This window comes from Hyaena hyaena, unplaced genomic scaffold, assembly GCF_003009895.1.
Source record: "Hyaena hyaena isolate Hyena2069 unplaced genomic scaffold, ASM300989v1 scaffold_367, whole genome shotgun sequence".
Classification (NCBI taxonomy): domain Eukaryota; kingdom Metazoa; phylum Chordata; class Mammalia; order Carnivora; family Hyaenidae; genus Hyaena; species Hyaena hyaena.
Window position 1 is genome coordinate 1,118,264 of NW_024081002.1, and position 27,888 is coordinate 1,146,151.

The following is a 27,888-nucleotide window of genomic DNA, read 5'->3' on the forward strand; positions in this document are numbered from 1 at the left end:
TTTTTACTTTCTAAATTACAGTTTTATTAATGTTTCAATTGCTTACAGTGAGTACCATTTTGTCATCATTAAAAAATTAAGTTCTCTTCATTTTATTACTATTTTTTAATGTTTATTTTTGAGAGGGAGAGCGCACGCATGTGCGCATGAGCTGGGGAGGGGCAGAGAGAGAGAGAGGGAGACACAGAATCTGAAGCAGGCTCCAGGCTCTGAGTGGTCAGCACAGAGTACGACTTTGGGGCTCGAACTCATGGACCATGAGATCATGACTTGAGCTGAAGTCGGACGCTTAACCAACCGGGCCACCTAGATGCCCAAGCTATCTTCATTTTAGAGAGAAAAAGAAAAAAAAAGTTCTATAGACTCTGAAGGCAGTTCCAAATATGAATCTATCAAATACTCTTGGGAGACTATTTTGAAGAACAAAATCCCAGAAGAATGCTAAACCCATGCGATCAGAGAAAATGGCTTTCCTCGCTACCCTATCTTCAGTTAGCAAAGTACCTGCACAGGGTAGGTATTACACAGACATAGACACACACACACACATCTCACACACACACCCCGTCTGAGTGAATACACAATTTAGATGTTGAATTTCTAGACATGTGATTTTTTAAAATCATTGTTTTAGCATCTTTCCCTTAGCTAACTGAAATTATTTCCTAACGTTTTATCTAAAATCAGTGCACTTAGGAGAAAAGTTTAAAATCAGAAGTGAGTTTCCAAGTACTAACTTCTATAATACGCTTTTTTTAAAAAGGGCACTAGCAAAGAGGCAAAATGGGGGATGAAGTGAATGTAGAGGCCAAGCAGCTGACAGCAGAGGAGGGGTGAGCTGGGAAAGAGCACAGGAAGCCACCATCCTGTGTCACTCGCGGTCTCCAATGCAACTCAATTCTAACTATGAATCTCCTCTTCCCTCCCAGCACAGTGCCGGTCACCTTGACGGTGGTGGCCAAGGGACACTGGCTAACAAGAGAGTGAGAGGGAAGAAAGAAGCTAGCCTCTGCCTCCAATTCCTGAGTGCAGCGTCTGCTCTGTGACTCGCCAATCAGAGGGCAAGGAATGGGCTGCTCACCTCTTGCCCGGGAACAGGGGTCACAATATTCCTGTGCGTCATTACATGTGACGTGTGGCATGGCTAGCTATACAGGCAGATAACTACACAAGTAGTCCAGTATGAGTTAGCTTTTAGTCAGCAACCAAAGACAAGTAAGTGTCTTGAGTTCTAAGGAATGAAATATTTAGTGTCTACTGAGTTCTGATGGGTCTCAGGCCAAGGCAGGAGCACAATATTTACAAAAAAAAAAAAAAAGAAAAGAAAAAAAAAGAAAACTTCACTTCTTCTTGATTTTTTAGAAATAGAGCAAATCATATACACAACTAGGGTAGTCGTATATTTTGCTGCCCGAAGTGGGATACTTTTGAGAGCATGGTTATTGGAGAGTAACAATTGTTGTAGGAAAACAAATCCCGTCAAAACACTAGACAGAATGGGGACTGTCTGACGTCTATCTGATATTCTTTCTTCAATGTTCGTATTTTTTTTTTTGAGTTTTCTATTAACTACATACCATTCAGCAGTAACTTGATACTGAACACTGAATACAACACAGTCTCCTTCTCCTGAGAAGACGTTTTCTAAGCGAGGAGACAGACTCCCTACCCTCCCCCCACACGTAAGGTTTTGTAGCATAAACTAATGTGCTAAATGGATCTGAGAAGAGTCTGTTGTAATTTCTCCAACCAAAAAAGCACAATGGTGATTTAAATGACTTAAGATCCACGTACTCATTTTACTTTCCAAAAGAGTAACACGAGAAGTTTATACTGTATTTTGTTCATAAAACAAACTTCCAAAAGTGATAAACCCCAATTAAGAGGCTAGGTCACAACGTATTTTTAAAATCTTTATATTAACCATGAGAGTCTCACAAATACATTGCCACAAAATATTTTAGAAAAGCCATATAATCGTCAAAAAAGTTTCATCTGTGGGCAGTGCCGGCACGTCCCCGGAGGGAGGGGCACGTACCGGGGGGTGGGGGTTGAGGGACGTGTCATGGGCACAAGGCAGGTGCCCAGAGCCGGGAGGGCGGCGGTGGGGGCTCAGTTCCGGAAGAGCAGCATCCGCTCGGAGCACGGCTGCCCCACGAGCCTCGCATACTGCAGCACAGCGGCCTCCTCGCCCGGGTCTCTCTGTTGCTTCTTGTACACGCCGTAGGGCATGATGGCTTTCTTGTAGAACACCTGCAGACGGTCAGGGTCCTTACTGCGACCTTCATCCACTGCAGTAACAAAGAAAATATTCATTAAGAAAGTCACATGTCCAGCTACTTCTCATTTTCGAATTTAAAAGTATTTAATTTGTGGGGCGCCTGGGAGGTTCAGTCGGTTGGGTGTCCGACGTCCGCTCAGGTCATGATCTCATGGTTCATGGGTTCGAGCCTGGTGTCCGGCTCTGTGCTGCCAGCTCAGAGCCTGGAGCCCGCTTTAGATCCTGTCTCTCTCTCTCTCTCTCTCTCTCTCTGCTTCTCCCCCCACTCACATGCTCTCTCTTAAAATTAAATATTAAAAATAAAAATGTCTAATTTGAATAATAATTATGTGGTAAGATGTGCTCCTTGAGCCGCACGTTTAAACAAGAGTGTGTGCAGCATGAAGGCTAAGATGAACCTGAGTATGTTAAGTATGTCAGTAAATAAATGCCCTGATGAAAGGTAATAAATTCCCTTCCCTGTGAAAGCTGTAACATCAGGAAGAGAAGTGTAGGCAGTTAAACAGCCGGTCCTCAGCACATTACTTTCTCCTAGCGGGCAAGTTCACAGCTCTCTAGCATCTTTCCTGGGTCTGAACTGACTGACCTGACCTTGCCGCTCGCCCCACGCCAACGTGCTGAGGTTCTCATCCCTCCAGCGTGGCTCACTGGAGCCGAGCAGCTCAGGGCGCTGGGCACGCGGGCTCCGGGGGCCGCGGGCAGATTCAGGCTTTCGTGGAGGACGTGGCAGGGGTGGCCGCGGCCGCCGTGCTCGCGTCTCTGTTCTCACAGAAACAAGCCCCTGGTTTCTGCAGGACACACTGTCGCCTGCAGGAAAGCCTGTTTCCCAGCTCCTCGTGCAGCCGGGCACGGCCTCATGAGCAAGCTCTGGCCAACAGGATATGAGCAGGAGTGTTTTGTGGAAGTTTCTAGGAGTCTTAGCAAAGAGCAGCCGGCCTTGTGTCCTCTCCCGCTTTTATTTTTCGATGCTTCCTTCATGTTGCTGCCCACGCCATGAACGTCATGGCAGGAGCGCCAGCCTCTCTCCTTCTGAACTTGAGCGTATGAGATTTCTCTCAGGTCGACAAAGACTAAAGCAAGAAGGAACTCGGGCACCGGAGACTCCGTGGGGTAAGGGCACCAGGGCGGCCCTGGGCTGCCCATGTAAAGAACTTCATAGGGAAAAAACCTCCCTTGTTTCAGCCAATTGACTCTAGGTCTCAATTAATGGCAGCTGCTCCTAGTCCCAGCGGGACAGGGACCAGGCTGACGGTATCTACTGCAAGGTACAATGTCTTCTCTCTCGGACTCGGCCAGGCCACTTCCATGAATCATCCTACAGCTGCGGCTCTTAACTCTGAGTACATACTGGGATCATCCGAGGGACTTTAAAAATAAACCAAAGCCTGGAACCCATCCCCAGAGATCCTGATTTCGATCCGAATGAAGACTGAGTACCTGTGCATTGGTATTTTTTCTCTCTGTTTATTTGAGAGAAAGAGGACGGGGAGGGGCAGAGGGAGGGAGAGAGAGGGGGGGAGAGAGAGAGAGAGAGAGAGAGAGAGAGAGAGAGAGGTCAAGCAGGCTCCACGCTGTCAGTGCAGAGCCTGACATGGGGCTCGATCTCATGAACCATGAGATCCTGACCTGAGTTAAAATCAGGAGTCAGACGCTGAACTGACTGGGCCACCCAGGAGCCCTGATATTTTTTCAAGACTTTTAAAGTGGATTGAGCACTATTGTAGAAACACACACATGCCAGCGTTCATATATGCGCATAAGGCTGTCTACAGCAACACTCCCTGAAATACTGAAAAGCTGGAAACCCAAATGTTCATCCTTGGAAAATGGGTTAAATATGTTAAGGTATCTCCATATAATAAAATGTTACATAGCTATTAAAAGGACAAAGGAAGAGAGATTGGTAAGTGAAAGGAAAAAGGAACTACAGTGTAAACAACTGTTCTTTTTATTACAAGCCTAGTATATGCCCAGAAAAGTCTGGGCAAATACGTATCAGCCTTTGAACAGTACTTCTCTGCTCCTTCACCTGGAGCTAACCCTTCCTCCCCCCAGAAGAAATACGGCTCTCCCTCACCTCGTCAGATTACTTTAAATGTTGGTCCTTAGAGGCCCTTCTCTGACTCCGTGACACAGTGTCCCTGCTCCCCTTGAGCCCCCTTCACGGCACGGGCCACCACCTGACATAGGTACTTCTTTAGTGCCTGTTTCCTTTTCCACTGAAAGTCCTATGAGAATCCCAATCTGAGAACTGTGGCTGTGTGGCCACTAAGACTCCTCCATGTCTGGGTCAAGGCCTGACCAGAGGTGCTCTACACACACTTGTGATGGCACGAGTGAGTCTCTATGGATGCGGTGTTACAGGAGCCCTTTTCACAGTGTGAGAACCACCCCCCCCTCCACTTTTCTGGATTTCCTATAATTGGCATAAGGCTTTTATAATTTAAAAAAGTTGTTTTTAAGGTTGATGTAGGCATCTTATTTTGCTAAGTGTGGGTCTTTTGAACATGACAAATGGAAATGCTGGTTTCTGTTTCTACGAACCAAAAAGATTGTTTTAGAAGATTTCTCAGGGTCTTGCAGCCATAAACTTCTTCGGTCAAATCACAAAAGTTGAAACCGTTTTCACAACAGAGTTGTGATAATATTCGGCATTTTCTGGATGCCCACCTCACACAAGGCTCTATGTTTTTGAATGCCTGGATTCCATTGCATCCCTTTTTATTGTGTAATGGAAGCAACAATTCAATGTTTATTCTTCCTCAACTGATGCTGTTTCCTCTGCTGTGTATTCTAATCACCCAGGATCAGTGTTAGACAAGACAGAAGTAACACTACTCTTCCAATATCTAAAAGAGAAACAGATCCCATTTTACAGGCTGGCTGATCTCAATCAGCAGAAAGTGACAGAGTTAGGGCGTTCCAAAATTGCCTGCCTCCTACACCTGTTTAGAAACCGGTCCTAGGGAGACGCATGCTCATCATGCACTATTACCCTCAAAGGACTCTACTCCATCAGGGAAGGCGCTGATCCGCTGGGAACCCAGCTTGGGAAGGCGCACTGGCACACAGAGAAAGGGAGCCCTCACATCCGCAGGACCGAGTGCTCGTGTGGTTTTAGATTTTTGCTTTAGTTGGGACACATTCCGAGATTGAGGTGGAGGAAGATAGAAGCTGGCAGAAGGGCTCCGCCCCCTCACCACCGCACCCGGCCTGCGCCCCCTCACCACCGCACCCTCCCCGCTTCTCCTGGTGGCTCCATGCTGCAGGAGGCTGGGCAGGAGGGGATGCAGCCAGGGGCTCTCCCTAAAACCTCTCTTCTTCCTTCATTGGCTCTATTTTGGCCGCAGCCACAGTGGCTCTTAAAGTTGCCAAGGTTCCAGCTTACTGGTAGCCTTGGTGTGGCCCAGGGGCGGCGGGGGCTCCCAGCCGTTGCTCATTTCGGAGTCACTCTGAGCCTTGCCTGGCTCTGAGGAACGGCCCTGTTAGCACCACGCCCCTGCCTTCAGTGTTCTCGGCTGTAAGTACCTGCAAGGGCTCTGCTGCTCCTGGCTGAACACGCCAGCTTCCAAGTATGTGTTCTTAACAAACTGCCTTGTCCAGCTGAGGCAGAAAATCCACATACTCTAACACAATGAGATATTTAACATCTACTAGGTTACCACACCCCTTCGCAGGCTGAGTGACAAGCAAAGGAAAAGGCAGCAACCTGAATCCCTGATGTCAATTTCAGGCATTTTATTTATTTGCTGTTTTGTTTATTTATTTATTTATTTATTTTTAGAGAGCACAAGCAGGGCAGGGGCAGAGAGAAGATGAGGCAGAAACTCAAGCAGGCTTTACGCCATCAGTGCAGAGCCCAATGCACGGCTTGAACTCACAAACTATGGGATCATGACCTGAGTGGGGATCAAGCGTTGGGACACTTAACCAATGGAGCCACCCAGGAGTACCAATTTCAGGCATTTTAATGTTTACATACTGCAACACAGACAACTAACTCCATTACTTGGCTAGAAATATAGCAGGAAGAAGGTAGATTCAAGTATGTGCAGAGTCTAATACAAATAGAAAACTCATAAAGATCACTGAGAACAGCAAAGGAGAGAGCAAGAACATTTGCAAAACTGTACAAACTCTTCTCAATCTAAAACCTTGAATTTTTTAAATTGGAATTTTAAATCCCGTCTGATGAGGGACAGCAGCAGACAAATGTTCACCTTTAGCCCAGAAGGCTGACCTATGGCCTGCATAGTTCCGATAAGCACCAAGTGCATGCGGGTGGCTGCATTCTTAAAGGGTCTCCTGACTGCCCAGACGTCTCACCGAGAGTTAATATTGAGCTGAATGATAAAGCACCAGAGAAATCTTTTGAAAGTGGTTTTATGAGCAGAAAACTGCAGAAGACATTTATGATCTCCTACTTGCTGCATACCTCCTCTCCCTTGGCAACTGAGCATACAGCCACCAGCTCTTCTTGCCCACCAGTCCTGTCCCCATAAAACAAACTTTTTGCACTGAAAACATCTCAAGAATTCTTTGACCATTCACTCGTGGCCCCACATGTCTATATTTATAAAACGATGTGTAACCATTTAAACATTTACCCTAAAATATTTTAGGGAAAACACACTTTAAGGTCCAAACTCTAATGGAACATTCTAGCAAATAAAAATATAAGATCTGATATGCCATCATCTTATTTTATCTAGAACGAATGTCACTCTAATTTTATCCTTTGCTAATATGACACATAAAAATAAAAGTAGAAGATTAGGAAAAACCCCACCATCATGTTGAATTTATATCAACTTTTTTTTTTATGTGTATTTATTTTTGAGAGAGACAGAGCACTAGTGAGGGGAGGGGCAGAGAGAGAGGGAGACACAGAATCCGAGGTAGGCTCCAGGGTCTGAGCTGTCAGCACAGAGCTCGACGTGGGGCTCTAACCCACAAATCGTGAGATCATGACCTGAGCCGACGTGGGACACACCCAACAGAGCCACAAGGCATCAGTAAGAGAAACTAAGGAAAGATACACTTTTATAAATTTTTAAAAACCTAGTATTTCAGTAACTTGGAACTAACTCAATGAATTCTCTGGGAATTAGTCATCAACAAAATTACAAATATTCAATAAACACATTAATTTTAAAATTTTTAATCTTTTTTTAAACGTCATTAAAGTTATGCAAATTGCACTACTGGGCATTTACCCAGAGAATACAAAAATACAGATTTGAAGGGGTACCACGCACCCCAATGTTTATAGCAGCAATTGTTCGCCAAACAGTAGCCAAGTTATGGAAAGAGCCCAAATGTCTGGCCACTGATAAAGGAAGTGTGGTATGTGTATATATTAGAATATTACTCAGCTGTCAAAAAGAATGAGATCTTGCCATTTAGTGTATTATGCTAAGTGAAATAAGTCAGTCAGAGAAAGAGAACTACTATATGATTTCAACTCATATGTGATAATTTAAGAAATACAACAGATAAACTTAGGGGAAGCGGGGAAAAACGAGAGGGAGGCAAACCATAAGAGACTGTTAACAACAGAGAACAAACTGAGGGTTGCTAGAGGCAAGGTGGGTGGGGGGATGGGCTAGATGGGGGATGGGCATTAAGAGGGCATTATAATAAGCACCTGTGATGAGTACGGGGTGTTATATGTAACTGATGATTCACTAAATTCTACTCCTGAAACTAATATTACACTATATGTTCACTAACTAGAATTTAAATAAAAACTTAAAGTAATCCTTGTAAAAACTCAAATAATCTAGAAATAAACAAATAGAGCAATGTCAGCCCCCACAAAGAACCCTTTCTCTCCCACTCTCCTCTTTTCCTCAGCAATCTTCCATCCACGTTACCAGTGTTTAACAATTTTAAAGGATACATTTAAACATTAGAAGTTTCGGATCACATTCTATCCATACCTTAAATTAAGTCCAGAGAGTCATATCAATCACCCTTTCGGTGGATATACCGTATTAAACTTCAGAAACGACTGATTATCATTATATCGAAAATACAACTCACTTTTCACTTTTCTCAGTTTAACAACTATCACTAGTTACATCTGCCATGAAGGCTAATTCTGATTTGTAGCACATATTATTAGTGTTAAAACCAACTTAAAACCTGTTTAAACAAGGAACATTCTGCCAGATTCTTACAACACTAAAAATAAGTTATAATTTATTTGTTAAAATAAAAAAAACCACATTCCCCAATCCTCACAAAGCTGTGATCATCCTGAATCACTTGCCTGGGAAGGGCCATCAGGGCTGGTAGACAAAACTCCACGTAGCTAACTCCACACAGCACAACAGGCCTCTTCTTGAGGGGACTCCAAATTGACTAGAAAAGTAAGGCACTCTGAGATTCAAGAGCATCTGCTACCTCATCTGAGGGACGCTGCCAGGTCTTAGAAATGGGTGCCAACAAGGGCCTCTCACACCTTTTCTTTCTCTAATGGGTCACAGTTTTGTCAGATAAAAACCAAACGCAATTCTGCAAACTCTCTGAGCTGAGCATCTGATCACCAGCAATACAAATACGCTGTTAAATCTATGATGTTTTAATCTTCAAGGAAAACTTGTCATGATGGGTGACGACTGTTTGATTTTCCCCCAGCTTTTTATCCACAGGAGATGAACTGCACATCACAGGTGCTTTGCAAGGAAAAGAATCTAGAGACCACAGCTTCACTTCTTATGGGGATTTCACTCATTCACTATTCTCATAACATCTAGTCTTCCCAGAAAACCATGAAACAGTCTATTTTCTTAACTTCATGATTTATTGGTATAGTATTGTTTCATAAACATGAAAACACGTCACACACTTTACAGTTTCTCAGGAAGATGGCTGTATAGATGGCAAACGTGGCCACATGAATGATATTAAATATAGCTGAGTAAAACTGTGATGTGACAGGAAGAATGTGAAATTGTGAAGAAAGACATGAAAGAACCCAACTCTGAAACCAAACTCAACTCTGGGAAGTTCACTATCAAACATGATTTAGAATATCTTCACGTAACAAGAGGTGTTAACAAGCGTTTTGATCACTGTGGGGAAGGGGGAGAATCCGGGAAAGGCAGATTTCAGTGTCGGGAGCAAAGGGCTGGGCAAGGGAATTGAATGAATGGTACACATGAGAGAAATGAACTCCACTCAGCAGCTAATTCGTCAAGTTCACTTGGTGGGAGGCTCAAAAAATTGCTTTGGGAATCCAAAATTGGGGAGAATTACACATTTTCATAATCTAGAAGGAATAATGTTTCTAGTTATTTCACTTGGACTATTCTTTTGGACAAACTGTGAGATCATGCCTGAGCTGAAGTCAGATGCTCAACCACGTGAGCCACCTAGGTGCCCCACCAGCTGTTATTTTAATAGGGATTGCATTTAGTCTGTAGGTCAGTTTGAGGAGTATTGCCATTTTACCAATATTAAGTCCTCCAATCCATAAACATCAGATATTTTCCATTTACTTAGGTCTTCTGTAATTTCTTTCAATAATATTTTGTATTTTTCAGATTGTAAATTTTATACTTCTGTTAAATTTATTCCTAAGAATAATTTTTTACTTTTGAGAGAGAGAGAGAACACACGCGTGCAAATGGGGGAGGGGCAGAGAGAGAAGGAAACATAAAATCTGAAGCAGGCTCCAGGCTCTGGGCTGTCAGCACAGAGCCCCCACATGGGGCCTGAACCCATGGACTGCGAGACCATGACCTGAGCCAAAGTCAGACACTTAACCAACTGAGCCACCTAGGCGCCCCAAAAAAATCATGACAACCTTCTCAGTAATAAATTCTTCTTAAAAAAAACAACAACAAACCCAATATATTAACAGAGATGAAAGGAGAGACAGAGAGATTGATTACTGATGGTTCCTTAAAAGTCAGTTTAAGACCATCACAACATTAGGAGTAAGGGTCACGGGGGGCGCCTGGGTGGCTTAGTCGGTTAAGCGTCCGACTTTTGCTTGGGTCATGATCTCGCGGTTCGTGGGTTCGAGCCCCGCATCGGGCTCTGTGCTGACTGCCAGCTCAGAGCCTGGAGCCTGTTTCAGTCTGTGACTCCCTCTCTCTCTGACCCTCCCCTGCTCACGCTGTCTCTCTCTCTCTCCTAGAAATAAATAAAACATTAAAAAAATTAAAAAAAAAAAAAAGGAGTAAGGGTCACGGTGGTGCTTTTTTATTGTCACAGCTTTAGGATTTGGAAATCTGGTTTTCTTTTGGATTTTTAAACCTACAACTCGTTGTAATCTCAGAGTTAATAAAGTAAGTAGTATTAGTGATACAAATAAACATTTTGCAAAACTTGGATCAGATATTATCAGGTTTGATTTTTACCAGGTAGCGAACCAGATTTTCTCAATTACTCATTTGCTGCATATTAAGTACCAGTAGCATGTTTACTGTTCTTCCTAGTATAGCTGTAAATGTGCAGCTAAAATAGGAGTAATAGTTTACACATTCCTAAGTAGTAAAAAAAATAGTTCTCTGGACTTTTTTTCCCCCAGAGAGAAAGAGAGAACACACATGAATAGGGGAGAGGAGTAGAAGGAGAAAAAACCTCAAGCAGGCTCCACACCCAGCATGGAGCCCCAAGTGGGGCTCGATCTTACCACCATGAGATCATGACCTCAGCAGAAATCAAGAATCGGACGTTTAACCAGCTGAGCCACCCAGCTGCCCCTGCCTTTTTTAAAAAAATTAAGACAAGACAGGAGGGCTTCCACTTCCAGGAAGATGAGGTACACCTACTTTTCCCCACTGCCACACTAAGGAGGACAGAAAGCCCTGCACATTATATATAAAACATGAGAAGACATTAGACCGTGAGGGCAAAGGCAGCCTGGCAGGGACTCCAAGGCCTGAGGAAGGATAAGGTGGGAGTGTCCCGGGATTTCTTTCTGCCTCATGTATTCCAGAGGGAATCCCGGAAAAGCTGGCGACCGTGAAAAGCCAGTACACAGGGACCAAAAAAAAAAAAAAAAAAAAGTAACAAGAAAAATCTTCCTACTCTAACCAAAGGTCCAGGAAAGCAGCAGCCCAGCAAGGAAGACAATTTTCTGAGTATAATCTCAAAAAACATATGCTGCCCCAACTCACCCAATATGAAATAATGTAAATAGCCCTATAACTAGTGAAGAAATTGAATCTGTAATTAATTTCCAAAAAAGGAAATCTCTAGGCTCCAATGGTCTCACTGGAGAATTCTACCAAACATTTAAATAAGAATTAACACACCAATTCTATGCAATCTCTTGCAGAAAATAAAAGCAGGAACCTAAATTAGACAAAGCACAAGAAAAGGAAATTGCAAACCAGTACTTCTTATGAATATGGATGCAAAAACCCTTTACAAGATGTTAGCAAACAAGAATTCAGCAGTTGCATTTACCTGGGTATGCAAGGCTGATTCAGTATTTGAAAGCTAACCAATATAATCTACCATATTAGCAGTTTAGAGAAAATAATCACAGTCACGTCAAATGATGCAGAAAATACACCTGACAGATTCACAACTAACCACGCATGTTAAAAACTCTCAGAAAACTAGGACTGGAGGGGGATTTCCTCAACTTGAAAAAGAAGGAACACTTTCCCCCTAAGATCAGAAACAAGGCAAGGATGTCTGCTCTCACTATTTTTATTCAAACTAGTGCTGGAAGTTGCCAATGCAATAAGGAAAAAGAAGGAATGCAGATGCACCCAGATAGGAAAAGAATATAATTGTCCCTATTTACATATCACATGACTGTCTATGCAGAAAATCTCAAAGATGCTGTAAAACAAATCCTCCTAGAAATCCAAGTGAGCCCACAAAGTCACAGGATAAAGATCAATATACAACAATCAAATGAACTGCAAATCACATACGTGCTAAGGGATTAGTATCTGGGATATAAAGAACTCCTAACACTCAACAACAAAAAATCCTAAATAAGTTGATTCAGAAACAGGCAAAAGACATGAATAGACATTTCTCCAAAGACAACATATAGGTGGCCAACGAGCACATGGCAAGATGCATCATTAAAGAAATGCAAATAGAAACCACAACAAAATAACATTTCCCACAAGGATGGCTATTGGCAAAAAAATAGAACACAGCACGAGTCGGAGATGATGTGGAAAAACTGCAGCACCTGTGCGTGGCTGCTGGGCGTGTGAAACGGGTGGCCCCCGGGAAAACAGCACGGCAGTTCCTCAAAACGTTAAAATTAGAATTATCATACAATCCAGCAATTCCACTTCTGGACATATACCCCGAAAAACAGCAAGCAGGGTTTCAGAGATATTTGGAGACCCGTGTTCACAGCAGCATTATTTACAACAGCCAAAAGGTGGAAACAACCCAAGTGTCCACGAATGGGTAAATGGATAAACGAAATGGGGCGTATACATACAATGGAATATTATTCTACCTTAAAGAGAAAGGAAATTCTAATATCTGCTACAACATGAGTGAACCCTGAAGGCACAGTCACAGAAGGGCAAATAATGTATGATACCACTCCTATGAAGGCCTTAAGAGTCAAGTTCATAGAGACAGCAATTAGAGTTATGGTTGCCTGGAGCTGGGGGAGAAAGGAACAGAAGTTAGTGTTTGATGGGTACAGAGTTTCGAGATGGGACGAGGATTCTGGATGGAGATGGATGGTGGTGATACCACACAATGTAAATGTACCTAATGCCACTGAACTATATACTTAAAAATAGTTAAAATGGTGAATTTTATGTTGTGTATATGTTGCCACAATCGAAATAAATATTTTATTTTTTTTAAATGTTTTTTATTTATTCTAGGAGAGAGAGAGAGAGAGAGAGAGAGAGAGAGACAGCGTGAGCAGGGGAGGGTCAGAGAGAGAGGGAGTCACAGACTCTGAAATAGGCTCCAGGCTCTGAGCTGGCAGTCAGCACAGAGCCCGATGCGGGGCTCGAACCCACGAACCGCGAGATCATGACCTAAGCGAAAGTCGGACACTTAACCGACTAAGCCACCCAGGCGCCCCTCAAAATAAATATTTTAAAAAGCCCATTGTATTTCACTTAGCATAATACACTTTAGCTCCATCCTGTCATTGCGAATGGCAAGATTTCATACTTTTTGGTGACTAAGATTCCACTATATGTATGTATATATATGTAATATTTCATTATATATATGAGGATGAAATAAGTCAGAGAAAGACAAATATCATATGGTTTCACTTATATGTGGAATTTAAAAAACAAAAAAAAAAATGAGCAAAGAGGGAAAAAAGAGAAAGGGAGTCAAACTAACAGACTCCTACTCTACAGAGAACACACTGATGGTTACCAGAGGGGAGGTAAGTGGGGGGATGGTTGAAATAGGTCATGGGGATTAAGGAGTACACTTGTGATGAGCACATATTGTTGTATGGAAATGTGGAATCACTATATTGTACAACTCTAATTAATATTATATTGTATGTTAACTAACTGGAATTTAAGTAAACACTTAAAAAATAAACTTTCAAAAACTCAAGAAAAATAAAAAAATAAAAAGCCCATTGTATTGCAATGAACTAACAATGAACATGGGGAAATTATGAAATATAAAAAACCACACCATTTATAATCACTTGGAAAAATACTTAACCTGTAAACCTAAAATAACATGTATAGGACTTGCATGCTGAAACCACACAATGCTGATGGAAGAAATCAAAGATCTAAATGAATGGACAGATGGTCCATTTCATGGACTGAAAGACTTATGAGAAAAATATTGATTCTCTCCAAGCTGATATAGAGATGTAACACAGCTGCTAACAAAGCTCTTGCAAGTATCTTTATGGATATAGGCAAGATCATTCTACAATGTATGTAAAAGGGCTAGGAGAGCTGAAGCAGTTCTGAAAAAGGATGAAGATGAAGAATCATTCTACCGAATTTCAGGACTTGTTACATAGCTCTGGTAATCAAGACTGCAGGGGCAGGCACCTGCGTGGCTCAGGCGGTTGAGTGTCTGAGTTCGGCTTGGGTCACGATCTCATGGCTGGTGGGTTCGAGCCTCACGTTAGGGCTTGCAAGGACAGCGTGGAGTCTTTGGCTTCTCTGTCTCCCTCTCTTCTGCCCCAACCCACTCAGGCGTGTTCTTGCTCTCTCTCAAAAATAAACATTAAGAAAAAAAAGAGAGAGACTGTGTAGTATTCATACAGGGAGACATACATACAGATCTGTGGGACACAACAGAGAATCCAGAAGCAGCCCCACACAAGTACGGCCAACTGATTTCTGACAAAGATGCAAAAGCCGTTTGGTGGAGGAAGAGCCTTTCTCACAAATACCACAGCCAAAACACGAACTCTTGACCTAAACTGGACAGGTCAAACAAACATGAACTCAGAATGAATCACGGACTTAAATGTTACATGTGAAAGCATAAAACTGACAGGAGAAAAATCTTTGATGCCTGGGGCTTACTGAAGAGTTCTTAGACATGAAACCAAAAGTATGAGTCGTAAAAGAAAAAAATGATAAATTGGGACAGTATTAAAATGAAAAACGTTTGTTCTGGGGCAATTTGTGAAAAGAATGAAAAAACTAGCCACTAAGGACTTATACAGAACAGGCCTGGGGGGCTCAGTGGGTTCGGCATCTGACTCTTGCTTTCGGCTCAGGTCATGATCTTGTGGTTGGTGGGTTCGAGCCCACATGTTGGCCTCAGCTGCTGCCAGTGCAGAGCCTGCTGGGTATTCTCTCTCTTCCTCCCTCTCTGCCCCTCCCCTGCTCCTGCACGTACTCTCTCCCTCTCAAAAAAAAAAAAAAAAAATTTTTTTTTTTAAAGTATATAAAGAGAGGATGCCTGGCTGGCTCAGTTGGAAGAGCATGTGACTCTCAATCTTAGAGTCATGAGTTCGCGCCCCATGTTGAGTATAGAGATTACTTAAATAAACTTTTTAAAAAAGTAAAGTATATAAAGAACTTAAAAAATTCCTTTTAATGTTTTATTTATTCTTGAGAGAGACAGCATAAGCAGGGGAGAAGCAGAGCGAGAGATGGACTCAGAATCCGAAGCAGGCTCTGGGCTCCCAGCACAGAACCCAATGTGGGGCTTGAAGTCACAAGCCACGAGATCATGACCTGAGCTGAAGTCGGATGCTCAACCGACTGAGCCACCCAGGCGGCCCTATAAAGAACTCTCATAACTCAACAATATAAAAACAAACAATCCCTTTAGAAAAATGTACAAAAGCCATGCGGATACATTTCACCGATGGGAAAACATGGATGGCAAATAAGCACATGAAAAGATGTCTATCAGCCATTAGGGAAATGCAAGTTAAGACCACCGTGAGACACTGCTACCCACCTGTTAGAACAGCTGAAACAAACACAGAAACAAGACCCATGCTGGCAAGAATGGGAAGGAACGGTGTCTTCCATACAGGGCGGGAGTTAGGTTACGAACCATGCTTAACGAATCGCAGGTAAGAAGAAAGCAGAGAAGCAGTTTCTCCCCCTGGCCCATGTTCAGCAGCCACAGTAATCCGGCTCTCCTACAATCCTAAAGCTTTTTTGTACTTGAAAACGTACTTTAGATTTTAATCCCAAATAATGGTGTGAACGCAAAGGCCAATGAATGGAGTTAATAGCTATCATCAAAGTTTCCATGATCTTTTAGGCAAATTAGAGACAATGTAATTCTTTCTTTTTTTTTAAAATCCTCACTGCGCTGGTCTCCTGCATCTCTTCTGCAGGGCCCGATGGAAAACAGTGGGAGGAAAATGTAACTCTTCAGTTTTTCTTTTTAAATAAAATGAAAATATCTTATATTTTCAGTAATTTCTATCTGTTCTCACAATTCAGAGACTAAAATGGAATGAGCAATAAGCTCAGTACTTAAGAAAACTTAGCAATAAGGAAAACCCAAGCAACACTTTTTATACTTTGGTCAACTCTGCTTAGAAAAACGCAGTTTAAAAATCTCAGCAATTTTGTCCCTGTGAGGCACTTTATGTCCACTTAGCTGCTTCTTTTATTATGACCACTTAAATATGGTGCTTTCGCCCCGAGCTTTGTTCAGGTAAACTTGACAAATAAAAATTAGAATTGTATATACTTAAGGTGCACATCATGCTATTCTGATATATGTACACACTGTGAAATGATTACCACAATCAAGCTAATTAACACATCAAAAGTGTTTAAAAAATTTTTAATGTTTATTTTTGAGACAGAGACAGAGTGCACGAGTAGGAGAGGGGCAGAGAGAGAGAGAGACAGAGACAGAGAGAGAGAGAGAGAGAAAATCCGAAGCAGGTTCCAGGCTCTGAGCTGTCAGCACAAAGCCCGATGCAGGACTCGAACCCACAGACCGTGAGATCATGACCTGAGCCGAAGCTGGGCACCTAACCGACTGAGCCACCCAGGCGCCCCTCAAAAGTTTTTAATGAAGAAAAAAAAAAACTTATTACAGGAACCACTTTCTGGTTGCTCTTTGTCATTTTATATGTGGACGGCCTTCCCACCCTGACAGCATACTCCTTGAGGGCGAGAAGCAAATCTTATACTTCTCTGTAGGCTCAAGGCCCAGGCACCACATTCCCTAGACGGTGCAAAGACACAGAAGGCACAGTGCTGAGTAGGCATCTAGTAAATGCCTGTGGTTCATGGTGCTGATCTCAGACTCTAGACGAGCAACAGAAGACAGATCTTCAGAGCACGTATCCAGCTTTTATCAGCTTTCTTGTTAATTAGTACCTCATGTTTATTACTCAGTGTCTGAATTCTCAAATTAAATCATTGGATTATTTTGTTTTGGAACATGCAATAAATATTGAAATTAATCAGGTCACAACTGCTGTAAGCTGTGCTCTGTTTAATCTGTTTTCAGAACAAGAATGGGATCTGACATCTTCATAAAACTCCTGCTAATTAGCCACAATAAAACGTACAGAAATGATGCTGACTGTAAACAATCCGTCACACACAACCTAAGTCCATCTGGAATGAAGAAGCTGTGTCTCACGCTTCATGTCCTAGACCAGCGTATGTCTGCTTCTCCAGAGAGACCAGGAATTTTAGAAACAAAGACACGGTGTGGAGAATACTCAAGCTCCAGATCTTTTGAGAACTGGCAGGGCTCAACTGATGAATTGTGTGAAGAGAGGACTCCGGGCCCAAACCCAGCAGTGAACCACGGCCAAAGTCAACCGCTTAAGCAGCACTTATGGACACTTGTGAGGCAGCCGTGAGCTAGGAGTTATTTAGATGCTGTTCAAAGGGCCTGTAGGCTGTTGGTCCCCAATCCACTGGGGATAATCACAGAGTGTGTTTTGACTCTATCTCTGGATGCCAGACTGGAGACTGCAACCCACTTCCACAGGGCAAACTCCCTTCTCCAAGGTGATACACTCAACCAAAGAAGCTTTGCTGTATTTCCTTCTGGTATAGTATCCTCTTGCTCAGAGAGAGAAATGTTCTCTTTCACCCTGTACAGGTACGCAGTTTTGCCGTTTTTGCTTTCGTCCTATTAGGTCCTTCTTTCTATCCCTTCCTTGGGTTGCCAGTCTGTGGACTGTACCATGTTCTTCCAGAGTTTCTGCTGTGCTTTCATTAGTCCACATTTGCGTATGATGAAATCTATTTGTTACTTGCTGACTCGAATCTCCCCAGATGACTTAATGCTCTTGTGAACAATACAAGTTTGGGCTGCATGGATCTATGTACATGCAGACTTTTTATTTTGATAAATACAGTACAGGACTGTAAACGTATTTTCTCTTCCTTATGATTTTCTTACAATTTTTTTCTAGCTGGCTTTATTGTAAGAATATAGTACGTAATGCACAGAACATCCCAATTATGTGTTAACTGACCATTTATGTCATTGGTAAGGTTTCTGGTCAACAGGAGGCTCTTAGTAAAGTTTTGGGGGAGTCAAAAGTTACATGCTGATTTTCAGCTGGATGGAGGTGGGTACTCCTAACTCCTGTGTTATTTTCAGAAGTGTCAATTTCTGTATTTTCAGAAGGGTCAACTGTATTTTCAGATGTGTGCAGTTATGAAAGAAAGGACTACAGTTTGAGGTTAAAGCCAGGTCTATGGTCTCAGAGCAAACCCTAGCACCACAGGCAAATTCAGAAAGTGCAAATAAACCAAATGGTCCCTTCTGATTTTCCTTGCTTTCTTGAATGCAGTTTGAGTGCTTTAGGAAAACATGTTCAAAAATCCTAATTTTAAAAATGACAATATAACACAGTAGCTGATTAGCTATATTGCAAAAGAGCCTTTGTTTTGTCAAAGGATTCGCAATAATGGATTTAACAACAGGGTGTTTTTGTTTTGTTTTTAGAGTGTGTGTGTGCACCACTCACACGCATGTGCAAGAGTACAAATGGGGAAGGGGCAAAGAAAAAATTCCAAGCAGACTCCATGCTGTCAGTGTAGAACTCGATGTGGGGCTTAAACTCATGAACCTCGAGATCATGACTGGAGCCAAAATCAGGAGTTGGATACTTAACTGACTGAGTCACCCTGGTGCCCCAGCAGAGTGTTTTTTAAAAGACACATTAAAAAACAGAGCTCAACTTATAATCACTCGATCCCATTGGACTTTTCTGAAAACACTATTTTATAAACAAGGATTATGCAAATTTAGTGAACGAGCTCAGATACATGTCTTTACATTTAGTCAGTAGATGACAGCACCTCTCCCCTTCCTCCCCATACCCTCTAACTGCATTAACCCCAAAAGATTTTTTTTTTTTTTTTTTGCTTAATTCAGTTTTGAGGAATCACCAGGCATTACTTTAAGATGTGTATCAAAGCTCCCACGTGAACAATAATTCACTTCAGACTGAGAAAGCCTGTAGAGAAGGCAGGTGGAGACAGTGTTGAGGACCAAGTTCAAAGGACACGAGCGCTGGCAGGCACCTGCATCACAGGCTTCCATAAGCCACTGTCATACTTACAACCCACTGCTTGGAAGAAAGACACCTTTACGAAGGGAATGGAACTTAGATCTGAATGTGAAGTTAGAACTCAGAGTTCCTGATGCCAAGGCTCAGACGACTGCAGTAAACTCTGCTGCTGTCTGCTCAAAGAAATGATCTGTGCAACTTAACATTAAGTAAGCAAAACAGAAATTAAAAGAGGAAAACACAAGTGGTATTGATTTAAATTTCCCCTAACATGCTCAAATTGTGTTTACTTTGAGTAAAATATGTTTTAAAGGGCATCTCTGACTGCATCCATAACATCAATGGACATAGTATTTCAGTCCAGAGTTTGCCAAAGGAGATAAGCCTCTAAGGCCCTATCTTGCTCCAAAGGCAGACACATCTGGAGAATCCAGACACTTGGTAGACAAAGACAGTTATGTTATAAACAAAAGTGAGGAGATCTTTTATAAATAAGGCATACAACCATGCAGTTTGCTAAAATACATGATAATATTGTGTGATGCCATAGAATACAATTTTGTTTAGTTTTACACAGTTTTCAGTTAACTATCTAGTTAGGACATAATCTTTAGAAAACTTGATGAGTAAAATTACAAATGGAGGCCCCAGGAAAACACAAAAATATTAGACTCCTGACCAAGATGGACAGTAGACCGCTTACAAGAACATAAAGGTCTGCGCCACCGTCCTAAATCCAAATCTGCCACAGCAGAGGACAGGAGGAGGAGAACCAAGCTATCACCTCACCAATGTACCAGTGACTTTTCTTATCCAAAGCCTGTATGTGTGTGTACACAAGAATAAAACACAGAATGAAAACCATGTGCAGAACTGCTATCTTAGTTACTAGTATCACCGGAACTAAGAAACAGAGAGGCCTGTCAGCAACACACCAGGAAAGCCTGGAGAGGTCTAAGTGCTGTTAAATACAAACCAGTTCAAACTTGTACCATTTCTTCTTGCCTGTAGTCCAGTTCTTGCCTATGGCCAAAACCTTCCTCAGTCTTTTGAGGAGTGGGCCCATTATTTCAAATACGCAAATTTCATCAGACAGGCCCAAAATATCCGGTCTAGAGCCCCCACCCAAAGCTGTCTAGGGTAGTCACTGGTAATCAAATATGGCCAGGCAGGACAGCCAGGTAGCTGCATGGGGCACATTTCTTGGTCTGTCCTCAGCTTTCAGGGCCCAGGATCGCTGGATGTACACACTGTATACAGACAATATCCACTGCTCAGCAAAGGACTCTCAATAACTACTGTGAGATGTCTAGAGAGTAATTTAAATATGTCCTTCCAGGGACCAGAATACTCTGATACACTCGCCCAACCCAACCTCCTTCTATTCCTAATCAGTTGTTTGCCTCATGAATACGGAGTTAGAGGTAACAGCAATGGTCACTGAGGCAAATGTGAGTCAGTGTGAGGATGAATTAAGATGATAAATGAGAAGTGTTGAGCACAACAGATGGACCAACAAATATTCACCCTAGCAATCGCTGCTACCACTACTACATCTATTGAAACAGAAGTAGAGCAAAGTTGGAGAATCCAGAGCTTCTCCGTGCCTCCCCCCGCCCCCCAATCTCTCATTAAAAAATTTGGAGTGCATCCCATGAGTAAAGAGGAGTACTGGTCAGCACAGCTTTGTTTCAGCTGTGTGTTTGTGAGAAACGTGGAAATGTGCACTGTCACACTGGAAAATCCATTTCTTACAGTGGACCATATTCAAGAGTTTGGAAAACACTTTCCTAAAGACTTGGCCTCATATGAAACTGCAACTTGAATCTTCTGATCTTAACAGTGAGAAGACAGAAGGTGAGTGAAAGGGTTCATTGTAGTGAAGTCCAGCACCATTGTGGAAAATGCTACAGTGTTTATATGGGTGGATATTACTTGGTGCTTCAGAATCCTATACATTTTATTTATGTAATGCATTCTAGTTTCTAAACAGTGTGATCTTCACAAAAAGTCTTAAACATGTGGAGGTCACAAAACATATTAGAGTCCTTTTCTTGAGGTTTGAGTTTTACAAGTTCTTCACATATTTTGGATATAAACCCTTTATCAGATATGTCATCTGCAAATATCTTTTCCCATTCCATAGGCTGCCTTTTAGTTTTGTTGTTTCCTTTGCTAGAGAGAAGCTTGCTGTTTGTATCAAGTCCCAACAGCTTATTTTTGCTTTTGTCTCCCTTGCCTCAGGAGACGTATCTAGAAGGAAGCTGCTACAGCCAATGTCAAAGAGTTCACTGTCTATGTTCTCTTTGAGGATTTTTATGGTTGCAGGTCTCACATTTAGGTCTTTAATCCATTTTGAATTTATTTTTGTGTATGTTGGTGGGAAAGCAAACTGGTGTAGATACTGGAAAAGTACAGGTTCCTCAAAAAGTGAAAAATAGAACTACCCTATGATCCAGCAATTGCACCACTAGGTATTTACCCAAAGAATACAAAAGTACTAATTCAAAGGGATATATGCACGCTGATGTTTACAGAAAGCATTATCTACAACAGCCAAATTACTGAAATAGCCCAATTGTCCACCAACTGATGAATGGATCAACAAGATGTGTACACACACACACACACACGCGCGCACGAATATTAGCCATAAAAAAGAATGAACTCTTGTCCTGTGCAATGACATGGATGGAACTAGAAAGTATTACATTAAACAAATGAAGTCAGAGGAAGACAAATACCATATGATTTCATTCATATGTGGAATTTAAGAAATAAAACAAATAAGCAAAGGTGTTAAAGGAGAGAGGCAAACCAAGAAACTGACTCTTCCCTATAGAGAACAAACTGATGATCATGAGAGGAGAGGGTGGGGGGGATGGGTTAAACAGGTGACGGAGACTAAGTCTGCACTTGCTAGGATGAACACTGGGTGACGTATGGAAGTACTCGATCACTGTGTTGTACTCCCGAAACTAGTATTGTACTATATGTTAACTAATTGGAATTTAAATAAAAACTTTAAAAAAAAATCCTTAACTTCATGTAGTCTGAATGTCCCACTTCACAGATAATGAAACTGAGGCTGAGAAATTTGTAACCCACCTAAATCACAAAGCTAATGTGTGGCAGAACTAGAACCACTGTCTTCCTATTTCTACTTTAAATACGGCCACTTGGCATTCATGCTCCAGCTACCTGCTATTGTATGGGAATAATGGTCAAATATTAAGTGTAAATAAAGTTAAGAGACTGATTTTGGAAGTTGTAATAAATAATCAGAAAATGCTATGAAAGATACTAAAAATTCAACTGAATATAACTACCATTCACCTCTAAATTTGAGCAATCCTAGCAATACGACGATGTGGTATGTTGGCCAACGTGACAATCCCATCAGTTCAACGATCTTTAGAGTTAGGAAGGAATCAATGACATATCTTAAGACCTAAATGCAATGCACATTCCAGTCAAGACATAGCCTCTTGGCCTCAAGGAATGCAAACCGCAGTCAGCAGGCCACATAACTAGGTAAGGACACACTTGGTCATGGGCTACATGTCCACTTCTTTGAGATACAAAGTCACTGAAGAGGCACTGTAAATGGGCTCTGGTTTGTCTTTCCAACCTGGACAAACTGAAGTAAGAAGGAAAATATTTGATAGGCGCCTGGGTGGCTCAGTCGGTTAAGCATCCAACTTTGGCTCAAGTCATGATGTCATGGTTTGTGAGTTCGAGCCCCGTGACGGGCTCTGTGTGGACAGCTCACAGCCTGGACCCTGTTTCGGATCCGGGTCTCCCTCCCTCTCTCTGTCTCTCCCTGACTCGTGCTCGGTCTCACTCTCTCTCTCAAAACTAAACATTAAAAGAAACTTAAAGAGAAGGAAAATGTTTTGAGAATAAATACTATGGCATTAATAATTGAGGGGGCACCTGGGTGGCTCAGTTTGTTAAGTGTTCAACTTTGGTTGAGGTCATGATCTCACAGTTCGTAAATTGGGAGGCCCACACAGGGCTCTGTGCTGACAACGTGGAACCTGCTTCAGATCCTCTGGCCCCTCTCCCTCTGCCCCTCCCCCACTTGCATGCACATTCTCTCTCTCTCAAAAATAAACACAATAATAATAATAGTATTTAGCAATCTGAGCATATTTGCTACTTTCGGTGTTTGATGTTTGACTGAACTGGGCCCATAAGAACAATAAACACATCACTCTCATGACTTCATCTGTCATCTTAACAATAAAAATTAAGTCTTCAGTCCATAAACTTGGCAAATCTCTCCACTGTTAATGCCTCTGAACAATGCTTTGTGGTTTCTAGTGTAGCAATCCTGATAAATAAATATCTAAGTACTGAATATTCTTTTATGCTATAGTAAATCAATTTTTAAAAATTCATTTTCTAATTACTGCTAGTATGTAAAAATACAACTGATTTTTGTATATTAACCTTGCATCCTCTACCTTGCTAAATTACTAGCTCCAGGGGCGCCTGGGTGTCTCAGTCAGTGAAGTGGCCAACTTCGGCTCAGGTTATGATCTCATAGTTCGTGGGTTTGAGCCCAGCATCGGGCTCTGTGCTGACAGCTAGCTCAGAGCCTGGAGCCTGTTTCAGATTCTGTATCTCCTCTCTCCCTGACCCTCCCCTGCTCATGCTGTCTCTCTCTCTCTGAAATAAATAAAACATTTAAAAAAATTAAAAAATAAATTACTAGCTCCAGTAGTTGATTAGTACACTTCTGAAACTTTTCTACATAGACAATAATTTCTGTATCCATCAGGATATGCATAAATAATTGATTTAGACTTGTGATTTCTAAATTAAGTAAAAATTTACATTCATTACATCTATAAATTTATTAGATTTATAAAAGTACTGTATCAGACAATTGAATTAAGAGGGAAATTGAGTACATTACATTTATAAAAGAAGTTTAAGAATGTTCAAAGAAATTTAATTAGCATTTTATAAGTGCAATCAAATGTTATTCCCAAGTCCCTTAAGGGGCCTCTGGATGGTTCAGTCAGCTAAGCAACTGACTTGCTTTAGCCTCAGGTCATGATGTCGCAGTTTTGTGAGTCCAAGCCCTATTTCAGGCTCTGCACTGGGAGCCTGCTGGTGATCCTCTCTCTCCCTGCCCCTCCTCCACCCACGTTGTCTCTGTCTCTCTCAAAATAAATAAAGTTAAAAATATTTTTTTTAATTATTAAAAAAGAACCCTGTAAAAGAACGACTGCTAAAATTAGCAAAACTTGCACACTGGAAATAAGACTTAGAATCTGAGTTTAAATGCCTAGAGAAGAAACAGATGTTACTTTAATAGACTATCACTGTGATGAATAATAATTTCTGAAATTAAAGTGAACCTTGGCATTACCTTTGCTGCAAACAAAACTCATGCTCCCAGGCACTTAAAACTTAATATTCAATAGTTAATACCAGTATAACCACAAATTTGAAAACCTAATACATAAATCTTCAAAAGTTGAGATAAACCACTCTTCAAAACTTGCAAGTTGTCATTTTTTAGTGGGTTGTGAAGTCAATTTAGTGGGTCAAGACTGTCATTTTTGGAGATGCCTGGCTGGCTCAGTCGGTTAAGCCTCTGACTTTGGTTCAGGTCACAATCTCACAGTTCTTGAGTTCGAGCCTCATGTCAGGCTCTGTGCTGACAGCTCAGAGCCTGGAGCCTGCTTCAGATTCTGTGTCTCCCTCCCCCTCTGCCCCTCCCCTGCTTGTGTGGTCTCTGTCTCAAAATTAAACATTACAAAATTTTTTTTAAAAGACTCATTTTTTAAAATAAAATAGTAAAGAAAATGGAGTGTATCACGTCTAAGGAGAGTATTTATTTCATGAAATTTTGGTTTCAAATCCATACATGTAGACACAATATTGGCAAACCCACATGAGTACTGCGTACTAGCTGGAGATAAAAACGACATTGTTTTCCAAGAGTTGCAGTTACTGTGAAAAAAAACAAAGACAGATGTCTTCAAGATCACTGTCTATACAAAATGAGCTTTTTCTGAAAAACAGTACTCTTTGTTCTCTATCCTGTACCGCACACAGGAGGCACTTGATCTTGTGTTTATGCTGCGGGGGAGGGGGGGTAGCAGCATCAGAATTATTTGGTAAATAAGAAGGAGCTTCGCTTAGGGACATCACCAACCACTCTTACATCGAAAGGCCACCAAGGAACAGAACTCTCTCACAGGTCCATGTGGCTGCCATCCTGGTCCCTGCAGTCTTCTGCAGTAACTCCACCATAATTCGAATTTAGCTCCCCAAACCCCAGGCCAAAGCTTGTCATGCCTCAGACACTGTAAAATCAGATCCTCTTTCTTCTCTTGGACACCATTTCCTATCCTTGCCCATCATCCTGGTTTGGGGACCTCCAGTCCTCTGACCCTTTAAAGGCCATGTTGCTACATCTGTCCCGTCTTCAGTTCCTTCCTATCTGCTTTCAGATGTCATTACCCTATTTCTACCACTTCTTTGTCAACAGCCTTCAATTCTTGCCCTTCCATGGCAACAGCCTGACAAGTTTGCTCCCTGGAAACAAGACAACGGTCTGCCTTCCCAAGGCTGCCAGAGAAGCATCCCCTCTACACAACCTCACCCTCGCCAACCCTGACAAGGACTGGCCATCAGCTCTGTCTCCCATTCTTCTTATCTTGTCATCTACCCCCTTCACCAGCACCTACTTCAAATGGAAAAGAAAAGGCATCAGATAAGAAAGCATCCAACTTGCTGCCATCACCCCAATCTGTTTCTCCTAGCGTTCACGGAGCCTTTCCTCACCCTCTCCTACAACACACGGTCCTTACCATCTAAGGCTGGTCTTCCTGTCTGTGTCCCTGATTTTTCTCATGCTTCATCCCAGACACCTTGATATACTGACTTCCAGCTCTCTCCTGTTAATCTTCCTCTTCTGTAACTCCCATCAGCTTTCGACAATGCTCAAGTCTCTCCTATTTTTTAAAGGCCTTCCACCATCAGATTTGCCTCTCTATAGCTAGTGTCCTCAAAATTTGTATTTGATTACGGTCACCTTCTTAACTTCCACTCAATTTTTAAGTCTTGACACTGTTTTATCCTCACCAAAACTAAGACAGGTCTTGCCAGATCCTCCAAAGATGCTTCCCAAGTCCTGTCAGCAGAATCCGACACTGCTACCGCTCCCCACTTCGTGAACATCTTCTTGTGACTTCCATGACCCCACACTGTCTTGGCCTCTCCTCACCTCTTTGGCTTCTTCTTCATCTACTCAGTCATTCCATAGTGGGGTTGGTTCCTCGGGGTTCTCGTCCAGAACTGCTGCTCTTCACACCGAAAAACAGCATTCACTCGTAGGGCTCCCACACACATCCCAGTGCCTCTGTCCCAGGCTGTTGGTCAGTTTCAGGTCTGTATGTCCAGCTGCCTCCCAAACATCTCTGTTCATGTCTCCAAACACCCTCAGTTCAACATGTCCAAGCTGAACTCACCCTTCCTCTCCTTCTCCCCCCAGTTTCCCCCTCCTTCTGTGTTCAAAAATGAACAAATGTTAAAAAAAAAATGCAGAATGCAAAGAAATCATGAATGCTTACAGAACTTCAATGCTTTCTGGGTAGTAAAAATTTTTTACTTTCATTAAAATAAAGTATCCTTGTGAAGTAGTTATGTGTCTTCTCAAAATTTTCTGACGTCCATGGGAGAGGGTATTAGGATAACTCTATGGTTATCATATACCCATGACGGTAATTTTGTTTTTATCAAAACGCAGGTGGAATCGATGCCTTCCAACTCTGACACACAGGTGCGCACCCCATTTGTAATACATTTAATGCCTCCAAGTAAGATGCCACAAAGCTCTCTAACAAATGAAAACAAGTCTTTTAGGTACTCGATAGCTTTGCCCAGTACTGTGGTGCACAGGCTGAACCACATTTCCTCTACGTCGTTAAGATTCCCATCTTTACACATTCTGGTATTTCTGAAACCCAGATGCATCTTACAACCAACAGAGTCACAATCTAACTGGCAACATTTTTCCTTTCTTCGCGATAAATAAAAGGGACATAAAAGAGAGGACTTAAGACCGATGGTGTCTCCTATTCAACAGGGTATCATTGTTCAGCCGGCACTTAAGCAGCTATGGGGTGTATTTTAATTCTCTAAGTGACATTTTGGACAACCTCTTCATTATATAGAAAAATGTCAGTTTTTTATTCACACAAACACACAAAGCAGTACTGTGGGATGCCACACGTTAGAGCCAGGCAGCACTGGCATGTTTTTAGACCTGGTCTGAAGTGTGCTGGTAGTTTCCAGGCAATAACTTCAAAACAGATTAACTAATGATTTCAAAAAGCATAGGATTTAATTTTAAAAACTGGGTGATTATAAAAGGAGTTATTTAGTTTTAAAAATTTATCTGTTCCATAAGAAAAGAGAACAGGATCAGGGAAATATTTCTTTAACAGATAAATGGAAACCTCAGGTCTGCTTTTCAAACTGTTTCCGAGCTACTTCAGTCTGCCTCTGGCCAGGGCTCCAGCCATTTTCGGCCACCGGCGTACTGCCCATGCACACCTTACTGCGCAAAGACTGCCTGGTGAAAAGTTGTAAAGCAGTGTTTTAAAAATTTCTCTTGTGCAAGACTGGCTTTAAAACACTCTGAAAAAATGAAAACAGCCTT

General features: G+C 41.9%; 1 protein-coding gene across 7 annotated transcripts in view; it reads right to left on the reverse strand.

Annotated features, from left to right (window-relative positions):
* Window positions 1–1,544: 1,544 nt before the first annotated feature.
* The window catches only part of ATE1 (arginyltransferase 1), a 149,978-nt gene continuing 123,634 nt past the window's right edge, over window positions 1,545–27,888 (reverse strand). For all 7 annotated transcript variants that reach the window (XM_039250456.1, XM_039250455.1, XM_039250453.1 and 4 more), the window contains one exon: window positions 1,545–2,291. In XM_039250456.1, the coding sequence (XP_039106387.1) occupies window positions 2,113–2,291 (179 nt within the window). In that variant the 3' untranslated portion in view covers window positions 1,545–2,112. The remainder of the gene's footprint in view (window positions 2,292–27,888) is intronic.